This window comes from Naegleria gruberi, assembly GCF_000004985.1.
Source record: "Naegleria gruberi genomic scaffold NAEGRscaffold_4, whole genome shotgun sequence".
Classification (NCBI taxonomy): Eukaryota; Heterolobosea; class Eutetramitea; order Acrasida; family Naegleriidae; genus Naegleria; species Naegleria gruberi.
In genome coordinates, this window is record NW_003163323.1 from 151,728 (window position 1) to 163,859 (window position 12,132).

At 33.2% G+C, this 12,132-nt stretch overlaps 6 protein-coding genes and 1 non-coding gene across 7 annotated transcripts; 4 read left to right on the forward strand and 3 right to left on the reverse strand.

The window, feature by feature from the left end:
* The first annotated feature begins 141 nt into the window (after nt 1–141).
* On the forward strand, nt 142–213 carry NAEGRDRAFT_t41. The gene has a single exon. It is a non-coding gene; the product is annotated as a tRNA-Glu (tRNA).
* Nucleotides 214–1,288: 1,075 nt separating this feature from the next.
* Nucleotides 1,289–2,449, forward strand: NAEGRDRAFT_78145 (uncharacterized protein). Its single transcript, XM_002681868.1, has one exon. The coding sequence runs from the start codon at nt 1,786–1,788 to the stop codon at nt 2,161–2,163; it is 378 nt and encodes a 125-aa protein (XP_002681914.1). The 5' UTR covers nt 1,289–1,785; the 3' UTR covers nt 2,164–2,449.
* A 527-nt stretch (nt 2,450–2,976) lies between these two features.
* On the forward strand, nt 2,977–5,105 carry NAEGRDRAFT_78146 (multi-sensor hybrid histidine kinase; the record flags this gene model as incomplete). Its single annotated transcript, XM_002681869.1, has 1 exon — nt 2,977–5,105. One exon carries the CDS (start codon nt 2,977–2,979, stop codon nt 5,083–5,085), a length of 2,109 nt encoding a protein of 702 aa, XP_002681915.1. The 3' UTR covers nt 5,086–5,105.
* Nucleotides 5,106–5,169: 64 nt separating this feature from the next.
* On the reverse strand, nt 5,170–6,684 carry NAEGRDRAFT_62596 (uncharacterized protein; the record flags this gene model as incomplete). Its single annotated transcript, XM_002682014.1, has 1 exon — nt 5,170–6,684. One exon carries the CDS (start codon nt 6,682–6,684, stop codon nt 5,170–5,172), a length of 1,515 nt encoding a protein of 504 aa, XP_002682060.1.
* Nucleotides 6,685–7,024: 340 nt separating this feature from the next.
* On the forward strand, nt 7,025–8,977 carry NAEGRDRAFT_45900 (uncharacterized protein; the record flags this gene model as incomplete). Its single annotated transcript, XM_002681870.1, has 1 exon — nt 7,025–8,977. The coding sequence occupies one exon, from the start codon at nt 7,025–7,027 to the stop codon at nt 8,975–8,977; it is 1,953 nt and encodes a 650-aa protein (XP_002681916.1).
* A 159-nt stretch (nt 8,978–9,136) lies between these two features.
* On the reverse strand, nt 9,137–9,493 carry NAEGRDRAFT_62598 (uncharacterized protein; the record flags this gene model as incomplete). Its single annotated transcript, XM_002682015.1, has 1 exon — nt 9,137–9,493. The coding sequence occupies one exon, from the start codon at nt 9,491–9,493 to the stop codon at nt 9,137–9,139; it is 357 nt and encodes a 118-aa protein (XP_002682061.1).
* A 616-nt stretch (nt 9,494–10,109) lies between these two features.
* On the reverse strand, nt 10,110–11,714 carry NAEGRDRAFT_62599 (uncharacterized protein; the record flags this gene model as incomplete). The annotated part of the gene is made up of 1 exon (XM_002682016.1): nt 10,110–11,714. One exon carries the CDS (start codon nt 11,712–11,714, stop codon nt 10,110–10,112), a length of 1,605 nt encoding a protein of 534 aa, XP_002682062.1.
* Between the last annotated feature and the right edge of the window lie 418 nt (nt 11,715–12,132).

Sequence of the window (12,132 nt, forward strand, 5' to 3'; positions counted from 1 at the left end):
TGTAAATTTGTTGCCGTAATCCATAAATAAAGAATTGAATCATATGCAAGGTTCACCAGGAAACATAGGTGCAACCATCTAAAATATCTGGTTGCAGAAATATTAAGGTAATATTGAGAATATTTTCATTCTGAATAAGATTCCCGTGTAGTCCAATGGCTAGGATACCTGGCTTTCACCCAGGAGGTCCGGGTTCAATTCCCGGCATGGGAGAATAGTTTTGTTTTAATTTTCAATATCAGGAAAAGATAAAATGGTTTTTTTATTGGATTGTTCAACAACATTCACTAAGCCACATAAATTTCAACAAAATGACCAGGTCAAAAAGACTACAGCACCACAGGTTCCCAAGTTGTCTCCAACCTCAGTACTGATGTGGCTCTACGATGCTTAACTTCTCAAATCGGACGGGATGAGGTGCATTCATAGTGATATGGCCGTAGCCATCCACTATCTTATAGTTATGATTAATAAGCGATTTCTTTTACAGTAACGTTGGAGGTACTCACATAAAGTCAATTCATTTGAAAATAAATCAACAATTTCAATTTTCCTTACAAACTTTTCAATTTATTCTACTGCAACTTGGTTGTGAGTACGAACCACTTGTAAATTATTCAAAGCGAGTTTAATGAAAATTGTTTGTTATCAAGGAACAGACACACAACAATCCCAATATGAGATTCATTTCCACCAATGTCACATAATGAACCTCAACAATATGCACTCATCAGAACATATCTCTAATAAACAAGTTGACTGTGAACAACAACATGACCTCACTCAATTATAATTTAATTAAAAAAGCAAAATTCTACTCAATTTGAAAGAAATACAAAAGAACTAATAGATGAAGAGATTCTTTGAAGAATCTTTGAAATGTAGATTGTAGATAAAGAGGTGACCTGATGGAGGTTTGCTTTCTATTCTCAGAAGACATACTCAAATATCATAATTGGGATGCAGAACTCTTATAGGAAGTATGATAATCTTCATAGTAATCGTTCCTGAGAAGTGTTCTTCATCAATTCTTTCATTCAAAATTTTAGCATTATCTCGTCTATCAAAAGAAATGTTAGATCCTAAATAATGCCAGACATTTGACACTGTTAAATATTTTGTAAAGTATTTTTAGAATTGATAACAAAGACGGGTGATACAACTTTCAAATTACAATTTTATTTCCAATTATCATTGCCTACAACCCTTCCTTTTCCACTCCATTTTACTTTTTCCAATAAATACTCAACAACCTGACCATGAATCACTACCACTCAAAAACACAAACATAAAAAAAAGCCAAAGCCTTTTGTGCAGCAGCGCCGATAGGAAACACCACACTGAGAATCTTAATAGACATCAACGAGTATCATCTCCACCTTGTTATTGTTCATCTCTTGCCAGACAACCATCATCAGCCACTCACCCTTTATTAATTAATTTGATTATTATCCATTTCAGATCAAGGACAACCATTGAGTGGAGAACAAATACATCAGCAACAGCACAACACAAATATTGTTCATTGCAGCATTGAGAACTTTGCTTTCATCTAAATTTAAAAACAAATAACTGAAAAGCAATAACTGAAAGAGAATCCAGTATTCATCATCAACAACAATACACCAGTGAACACGACGATAGTAGTAGTTAGAAAACAAACTCATTGAAAAAACAAAACTCATTCTCTTCAATATTAGTAGTATTAATTATAGTAGTATCAAACTCTTCTTGGCCATCTCAAACATTATATTCAATCCAATCAAATAGTAACACTTCAACAACATGTCTAGTAATATTACCATGCATCCACTCCTCAATGATATGTCCAGATCAAGATCAAGATCCTCACCTGCTACAATGATTGGAAATAGACAATCTCTCTCAAATATTGATAGCACAACAGCCACAACTCCATTCTCCTATCATAAGGATCTTCAAAAGACACCTTCCGTACTCTCTGATTTGATTCAAAACCAAACCGTTGATGGTAAGAAGGAATTGGATTTTCCAACTCTCTTCTTAATGAAGAAGATGAAACAAAAGGTTGAACAAGTTGGTTTGTCTCCAAGAAATAGAAGCCAAAGTTTAATCACCATGATGAAACATTCAGGCCAACCAATGCTCTCCTCTGGTGGTAGTAATGAAGATCATTCTCGATAAATGTACTACACAATTTATCAGATTTTCAAGAGTGTTTTGATAGGATATTGAGAATCTGGATAGTGTCTCTCTATCCTTTCAAAATGACTGCACACACCAATTATAACATTTAATACCGAGTCAATACATACGAGCAACAAACCTTCTAACCTGTTAATAGGGCACAAACATATTCGATGCCTTTTGTACATTAGCTGAATCTTTCGATTCTTGTATTATTATTTCTCAAATCTTCTAACTGTGTAAAATAAACGTAATATCAAACCGGTTTAGGGACTTTTGTAATTGAATCATTCCAATATAAGACACTTTAACGAAAATTGAGTCAACCTCCACCACTTATTCACCACTCAATTTTCGAGATAGGCTAATTTTAAAAATGCACGAGGCTGTTATCCTTTCTGGAACTGCTCTATTTAAAGAATAGTACCACTCCTATTTGTTATGGAAAAATCAATCCATATTGCTCCATCCAGGGTATATTGTCATTGTATCCGCATTGGACCACTTCACTTCTCATTAGCAACGTAATAATTGAATGATTTGGAGATTTCAATGAATCGTATATTCACATCTACATGATTTATTCAAAAATCTCCAAATCATTCAATTTCCTTGTTCGATTCATTTCAACCAAAGTTGAACACATCTCTCAAGAATCTTTTAAGATTTTTGCTTGAATTCCTTATTGCTTATTTTCTTCCTTAAACAAGTCGTTGAGAAGTGTTTGGCGCTTTGTCCATAAGCACTTTTTTAGCAACCGGTCCGATCCTACAAGCGCGAAATGATTAACACGACAAGAAGAATAAAAAAATGACTCAACATCACTGTGATTCTGTACTATCCACATCGTCACCCATATCATCCTCATTCTCTTCTGTGGAGTCTCTTGCCGGCAAGGAATTGGAAAATCATTCTTCCTCCAGTGTTGGTGTTGGTGCCGAATCAGATATTCAATATAATAATAACCAACAAGTACAACATGAATCATTGTCTAATAACATGCATCCAAATCATCATCATAATACCACAACTACCACTAGTAATGTCGACGAGCCAATACATAGACCATCACTGAGGAAAAATAGTACAACGGACGAATTTTTTCTACCACTTTCATATATTCACTTTTCAGGTTCTTCGAGTATACCTGATTATTGGAAACCATTCATGTCATTACAAAGCTTTTTATTGGTGGGAATTGTTTATTTTGCTTACTTTTTGAATATATTATACTGTTTTCATAGTGGTGGAATGACTAATGGACTGTTGATGTTGCTGGTGAATGCATCAACAGTGGGTGTTAATTTTTATTGGTTTTTCTATACTGTGAATCCAAATGTGAAAGTTTTGATTTTCAATTTATTAATGTTTACATGCAGATTTTCACTAGTTCATAACAAAATGATGGTTCTGCCCAGTGTCTTTTCAACAATAACTACAACTTCAAAGGGAAGTTTAAATAGTCCTTTTAAAGCATTCTTTCCAATAGTATACACATGTGCTCATTATTTTATTTGGGGTATGGCAAAGTATGAATTTAACTTGATGGACATGGATTCACTGTTAGAGTTTTTATTTCATTATGGAACTTTGATAATTTCCGCATTGCTTTTTGGAATTTATAATTTATACTTGATGATTCAGTTATCATCAGAGTGTAAGGCAATGAAGGAGGCAACTAGAAAAATTCAAACAGCACTCGATGTTAAATCAGATTTCCTCAGTCACATCACTCACGAGTTTAGAGTCCCTTGTTTATCAAGTTTGGGTTCGATATCACTGCTTAAGGAAACTGAATTGGCACCACAACAATTGGATTTCATTGCCACTATAGAATCTGCCAACAACATTTTGTTATCACTTATTGAGGACATTTTACTTTTTGCCAAGACAGAACATGATGTAAATCATCCACCTAAGGAAACCAGCTACATATCTTTCAGCTTGTTCAACTCCATCAATTCACTCTACTCTCTCACAAAGGGCTATGCCACCAACTTTAAAGTGGATGTGAAATTTTACATTGATAAGAATATTCAAAATATGAAAGTTTTCTTCAATCACACCAAATTGCAGCAGTGCCTATCCAATCTTCTCACAAATGCCATCAAGGCCTCAAAACCAAACGATACAGTGCAATTAAAATGTGAAATCCTAGGCAATGGCCAAAATGAGGGAGAAACCATTTTCCAATTCCAAGTTATTGATCATGGAATTGGTATTCCTAAAGAAAGACAAAAAGATTTATTCGTTCCATTTGCTCAATTGCATCAAATCAATGAAGATTTGGTTCCTAGCTCTGGACTCGGATTGGTAACATGTCTCAATATTGTAAAATCCGTGAATGGAACAATTGATCTATTTTCTGAGAATGGAACAACAATATTTACTGTACAAATTCCAATGAAAGCTAGCAATATCGAACAAGAAGATATACTTAACTTTTTTGAAGAACCATCCAAACTGAATACTTCTCTCAAGAGACAACTACAAGTTCACACAGATTATCTGTACAGAATGGAACAAGATAAGAAAATTTTAACAAACAGAGAATCTAATCCTAATAGCTCCTTACCAAAAATTATCCTAGCAGAAGACAATTTTGTCAACAGAAAAGTCCTCATTAAATTATTCGAAAGTTTGGGGCAGAGTTTAGATTCTGTGCGAGATGGAAAGGAATTAGTTGATTCATTCAAACCTGAACAACACAAATTAATTATCACCGATATGCACATGCCTATCCTTAATGGTTTAGAAGCATCCAAAGTTATCAGAGAAAAACATCCCAATTCAAAAATTGTAATGATTACAGCTGATGCTCTAATTAATATTTCTTCCTATTTGGAAGTTGTTGATAAAGTTATCAGCAAACCTTGCAGCAAGGATGATTTGAAGAAAGTAATTAGTGAGTATCTCTAATAAAACAATCATCTTAACAGAACAAAAGATTCCACAACTATCTATTCACAAGAAATTTTTTCTAGTTAAACGAAGGCTAAACATTTATTTACAAGTAAAAGTTAAATCTGAAAAGTTTCCCTGTTCCATACCTTGCCTTAAGGATTTGAAAAATGATAACAAATCCAAAGACATTTCCATTTTTAAAACACAACCAAAATCAAATCGATTTGGATATAAATGCAATTTTCCAAATATTCTTTCATCTAATGAGAGTAAAATTTCAACCTGTTGTTTAACTTGATCAATAAATCTTTCCTGCGCTAAATATTTTTTAACCCAATTTGGTCTATAGCCAGTTGTATCTATTTTTCTTTTTCCAACTACATGTACCTTTCTATCTTTTGTAATAACAAGCAAATATAATTGACCAAGACTAAATAATTGATCAATTTCGCCATCTAATGGATAAATATCACCAACTGAAATAATTTCAGTACCATTTTCATCAAAATATTTTCCACACATCAATAATTTCTTATCTTTTGTTAAAAAAATACATCTTTCATCATATCCAATTGGATAAACGTGTTGAATTTCATATTTCTCATCAATTAAATCACATTTACATGCTGGATATGAATGAAATTGGCCAACGTCTGATGCAATATAATCATATATTTCCTGCTTTGTTTTACCTTCTGAACATCCAAGAACATAATTGGAATTCACACCTGATGCATATAATGCACCACTTTCAGTAATGAAATGGGTTTTATATGGACCTGGCATTACCTTTTTAATAGGTAAAGAATCAAATGAAATATCTGATAAAAATTCAATGATATTATCATCTTCACCATCTAAATTTAATTGACGATATGTATTATATCCATATCCATAAACTTTACCACTTTTAGTTGTAAATACAGAATGTCCATTACAATCAAAATCAACTATTTCATCATTAAAATTATCAATATATTTAACTTTCTTTTCAACAAGTAATACATTGTAATGTGTATCATCAAATATTAAATGTTCCAATATATTATTATTAATACTAATTACTGAACCAGTAATATCCCAAATCGAATTCAAATTAGTTTTCATTAAAGTACCACTTGTATCAATTTTGATAACATGTTCATTCTTTCTAAATTGGAATGGTAATAATTTCAAATATTCATTCTGAATTCCAATAAAATCTTTCGAATCATTGAATAAATCATGACCAATTATTTTTTTAGCTTGTTCAGCAGGCCTGATAAATTTACTTGCATTTTCCATTTTAGAATAATTTAAATAATATAAATAGTTAATACCATAAATGTCAATTAAAAATACTGCCAGATATGAACAATGCTGTGAATGCTCTATTTGTTTAATATTAAACAAATTTGATTCCGAATTAAATTTCAACATTCTAAATTCACCACCAACAAAGTCCTCCTCCTCATCAATATCCAAATTATAATACAAACACAATTGTTTACTATTTTGATGATCGGATAATTTAGTATTGGACATTATATCACAAAAATTAAATACTCCTTCAATGATGGTTGCACCATTTGATGTTGATGCAGTGGAATGATCATTGACATGATGTTGAGACATTTTTTTTGCTTGGTTGTGAGAAGTTGATTGTAATGTTGAAAAATCTTTTCTTATTCATGGATGTGGTGTTACATTGGAGATGGTGAAAAAGCGAATCAATAATGATGATATTCTTGAAGGAGGTCTTCAAAAATTCATTGTAAACATTAGCAAGGTTACATTTTGAAACAGAACACAATTATCTCAACAAGAAGATGAAATTTTTAATCTATTTTTCTAATGATTATGAACACAAAGGGAAATGATTCATAATATTGTTGAATTCAACATCTATATGATTCAGAATTATTAATAGTTCTTAATGAGAGACTATTTTTTAATGGTTAATGTTACAAAAAAAATGACGAACAATCAAAACCAGAGAAGTTATTCATCCTCATCAAATAATAATAATAATAATAAGAATAGTGGTAATAATAGACGACAGAATCAGCAACAGCAGCATAATAATCAATCCAAGAAGAGGAAGCAAGATCAAACAATAAGCAATAATTCAAATAATGATCATCATCGGAAACGAAAGTCTTCTCCAGAGGATATGGATAGTAAAATTGCAAGAATTCTCGGAGTAAATAATAATAATCAAAATCAGCAACAATTTGCAAGTGCTTCTTCCTCTTCAACGACTTCTCATTCTACTGGAAGGAATAAATCCAAACAGAATAATAGAATAACATCACAAAAATCAAACAATACAATTGCATCAGCATCATCTTCTGGGAATGCATTGCCAGGCTTTTATTTTGATAGTAAGGCGAATAGGTATTTTCCAATTCCAAAGAATGGACTTGAATGTTCTCTATTGGTAGGAAATTCGGAGGATAGAATGGTAGAGTTGGAAACCCACAAGATGAGTCAATTGAAGATTAGAAAGAAAATTGAAGTCCCATCTACGAGTAGTCGCACAATTCAGTCAAATGTTGTGAAATATCAATCCTCTACATTATTGAATCATGATAGGAAGAATCAATTTTACACTCATATCAAATCGAGAATGATTCATCCTTCAGATAATAGGTTGTACAATAAGCATGTTGTAAATAGAATGGAAAATTTCAAATTGTTAAATAATCTTTCGAATATTGATGAATGGGAACAAAATGATGAGATTTTAAAATATCAAGATGTGCAGTCTAACATTCAAATTACGAGTTGTTCGTTAGTGAATAGAAATCAACAAGTTGTAAATAGAAATATCATGACATCAATTCATAATGACATACTCTGTATTGGAGAATTTAAACTCCAAAAAGAGGATAATTATCAAGACATTATTCATTTATCATTCAGTGGAAAACCAATTTATTCCATCTCGATTAAGAAAAATAATAGAGGATCACATCTACATTTCATAGTGACTCCAAAACAGACCAGTAATTTATTCATTATTCGATTTAGTTCATATGATGAACCAATCCATGAAAAATTCGCCCTTTCTAAGAATAAGACTGTATTCTCCCAATCCATTCATCCAAACAATAGGTGGTGTGCCATAGGGCTCAATAAGGGTGGCATTATCATTGATTTGAATTCTCTTATATCAAAATCTGCTCCAAACATTAAGGCATCTACAATAGCTTTTATTTCGAATCAATATTCGGATATTTTAATCACTTACTGGAACCCATTCATTGTGGAATTTGGAGAATTGATGTATGCTAGAAGAGATGGAGGTATCTACATTTCACAACTCCAACAATCCAATTCTAACAATTCCAACAAGAGCAATAATAGAAATCCAACCTTTTCACAACAAGAAATTTGCTCTCTCCAATATGGAACTGAAAATTTCATTGGACAAATATTGAGCTTAGATGAGGATAGATTCTTGGTGAGATCAATATGTAAGAATGAACTCGGCTACAGCATCTATATTCACATGTTCGACAAGAGGAAGTTGTCATTGAATTCTTCTCCATTCCATAGCTGTCTAGTTTCTTACGATTTCGAAGAGAAACATCAACAACTCTTCAATCTTTCCACCATTACAGAAGAAGTCAATGTTAAAATGTTCATCCACAACTCTCGCTTCCTAATTTGTGGCGATTCAAAAGGATGGCTGAGAGTGTGGGATATCTACAAGGGAGGAAAACCAATCTCTACGAAAAAGTTACAAGATTGTACCTGTTCAGAATTGGTATTCTTTTCTCCGTCTTGTTCTTTGGAACCAGCATCACATTCTTCATCATTAGGTTCGGATGGATACCTTCTCATGCCAATGGTGCATCATGTAAGGAATGGTGGCTACTTCTCTTCTACTAGTAGTACGTGTGTTGCAATTCCTCTGCACTAATGGCATTAGTGAAGAAATGTCGACCAAATAATAATTCAAAAGATCATCCTAGGAAATTAATGTATTTGTCATAATTACAGGATTGTACAAAGATCCATGATACATTTTATTCCCATCACGAAAAACATAAATTATAAATTATTATTATTATTTGATGATTTACTTCTTGATAACAACTCTCAAATATTCTTCAATATCGGCACCCTTTCCTACCTTGTAGCTGTGATAGTATCTATCGAACAAAGATTTACAAGACTTTTGGAGGACTGGGAGTTGCTTGGAACAAACAACATTAATAACTTCTTCTCTATTCTTAAAATCAAAGTTTTGTTCATTGAGTTTAGAAACTTGAGCTTGGATATCCTTGTCCACAGCAGTCAAGGTTTCTGTGAGTTTATGAGATGAGAATTTTCCACTTCCATCAACAGAGTCGTGTCCTCCTTTGAAAGCAACAGCATTAGCTGCAACGAGCAACATTGAAATACCTCCAATCTTGACAAGTCTTGAGATGGTCATTATGTAATATTTTTTTTTAAAATTTCTTAGTATTACAAAGCTAATTTTTGCTTGCGATTTTTATTCTTGAGAGAAATTTTTGATTTTGATAGAAGAAGCTAACACACAACATTGCAATACATCAAACTCTGAGCACTACTTGAACAGCAGAGGTATGAATGAATATTAAATTAATCAGCACAGCACAAAAAGCCGGCTCTTGATATTACTGCTTTTTGTTGTACATCAATAAAAGGCATCAATAATGTGCCCGCTCTTCTATTGTTCCGAAATTAAAGGCAGCATTCTTACATCAACAACTCGAAATACATGCATCATCAACCGATGTATGCTTCCTTATAGTCTCATCCCCAGTATACTTCTATGAACATACTATTGTAAATTCAATTCCATATATCCCTACTGGTCCTGTAGGAATTTTTTTAATCTGGGCACTAATGGAGATTTTACATGTAGCTCTTTATTGAACAAGTGCTACAAAAGTAGAAAATTATGTGCATTGAGAGAAGAATAGTGTTATCCGAACTGTTGTTGCACAACTGTTGACCACCTTTTGATCTACTGTTATTGTAAACAACTGAGTGGTCTACAATGCAATATTACAGACAAAATAGGTTTATTCCTCATCTTCTCCATTCCATTCAATATCAAAAGTCATGGCAGAAATCAAATTGACTCTAAAACGCCACATTTTAATGATTGGATCCAGGGCAAAGTATGCCTGCATGAAAAATGGCAGTGGATCATTAGGTTTAAATAGGGCATCCTTTTCAATTCCACATTTCAATACATCTGCGAGCCATGATGAGATTAATTGCATTGAGGAACATCCTACAAAGAGAGTGAGAATCATGGCACCTAATAATTGAGATTTGGTACCAAATGGTGGTGAGAGAATTTCATGTTCTGCCTTGTTATCTTCATTGCTGGTGGAGGTTGCTTGTTGTGGGAAGAAACATTGAATGAATTTGGCACGATTGACATGAGGGGTGTTAAATAAGTGAGCTCCACTGGTGGCTCTTGGATTGCATTCAATTGGATGAATGATTAATTCTTGCCCCTTCTTGGTGACAATAAAATCAAATGAAATTTGACCTGTGAAATTTCTATGTGAAACCACTGAGGAAATCCAAGATTTGAGGGCTGTATCAATTTGATCATTACTAATCTGTTCAAAATAGACAGTACTTCCAACAGGTGTTCCATTCGGCGTGTGAATTCCTCCCAAGTAGGTACAGTGAGCTAGCAATTTTCCTCTCTGAGCAACTCCAAAACTGCAAACAATTTGACCATCAACGAATTTTTGGGCTACCCACCAAGTCGATGAATCATTTGAAACCTTTGCACTCTTTACAATATCAATGTAGCTTTCATAGCTTGGTTTGACAATGGTCTGAGAGGCAAATCTCGAATAACATGGCTTTAAGACAACTTGACCATTACATTTCTTCCAAAAATTGATCATTTCAGTGTTATCTTTCAGATGGCTATGATTAATGAGAATGGTTTCTGGATTCTTGACTCTAATTTTAGTATTTTCATTCAATGTTTCCTCATTATTTCCAATATATTCCACAAAATCATACTTGTTGTGAAGTTCACGTAAATTTTCCAATGGTTCGCAACATACGAAACAGTTGGCCTCCTTTTCAACCTGGACTTTAGCTCTAGCAACATGAAAAACTTCCTCACAAGTAGGAATGACAATATCAATCTTCAATTCTTTACAAATTTCAATCAATTCCTTTTGAAATGTCTTGAATTTCTTGTTAGGATATACTGAAAAGTATCTAACTGACTTGGCATATTTCGAAAGATTTGCCACAAACATTGGTCTATACGATGGGGATTCCACCAAATGAACTGAATGTCCCATCTCTGAAAACATTCTCAAATAATCCAAACAAACAGGAGCTCTCCCTCCCAACAAGAGAATATTCCTTTTCTTTTTCAATTCTGAATCCTCTTCACTCGATTTCCTGACCAAATTATAAACCTTTGATGTATCATCAATTTCACAATTATTCACACTACCATCGCCACAATATTCATTTAAATATTCTCCAATAATTAATACAATCTGATAAAAGGTAGCCAACACTACAATCACACTCACAATCATCATCTTGACCATCACGAGTGCCACCTTTTTCATGAATGCAACAACAGATGATACGATCATTCCTTGATGCATTGTTTGCTCTTCCTTTTGACTTGTCATTTCAACCTCCGAAAAACCAAGAAGCCTTTCTCTGCTTTTGAATATCAAAAAAACGAACAGCAACAATTTGCCTAGTAGTCTTAAAGTCTTTTTTTTTGTGAGTGACAAATGTGGGGTGGATTTGCAAGTGTGTGAAGGTCCTTCGCCAAAAACCAAGCCAATCAGTTACGGAAGTTTTGTTTTGAACCTCAGACAGTGGACGTGGGGAGGATTTGTGGGAAAATCGAGGAAATTTGAAAGTCCTTAATGTACAGTAAATTTTGAGAACTTTCAAAATTCCACATGATGATAACAAATTCCACACTACACTTGCTATTTTCCTCTCAGATCAATGAAAGATTCAATTTATGATTGAATTAAAATGTGTTGTTGTGTTTATAATGAAGAGAATAGATAAATTGAGAAAGTGATAGGTTGC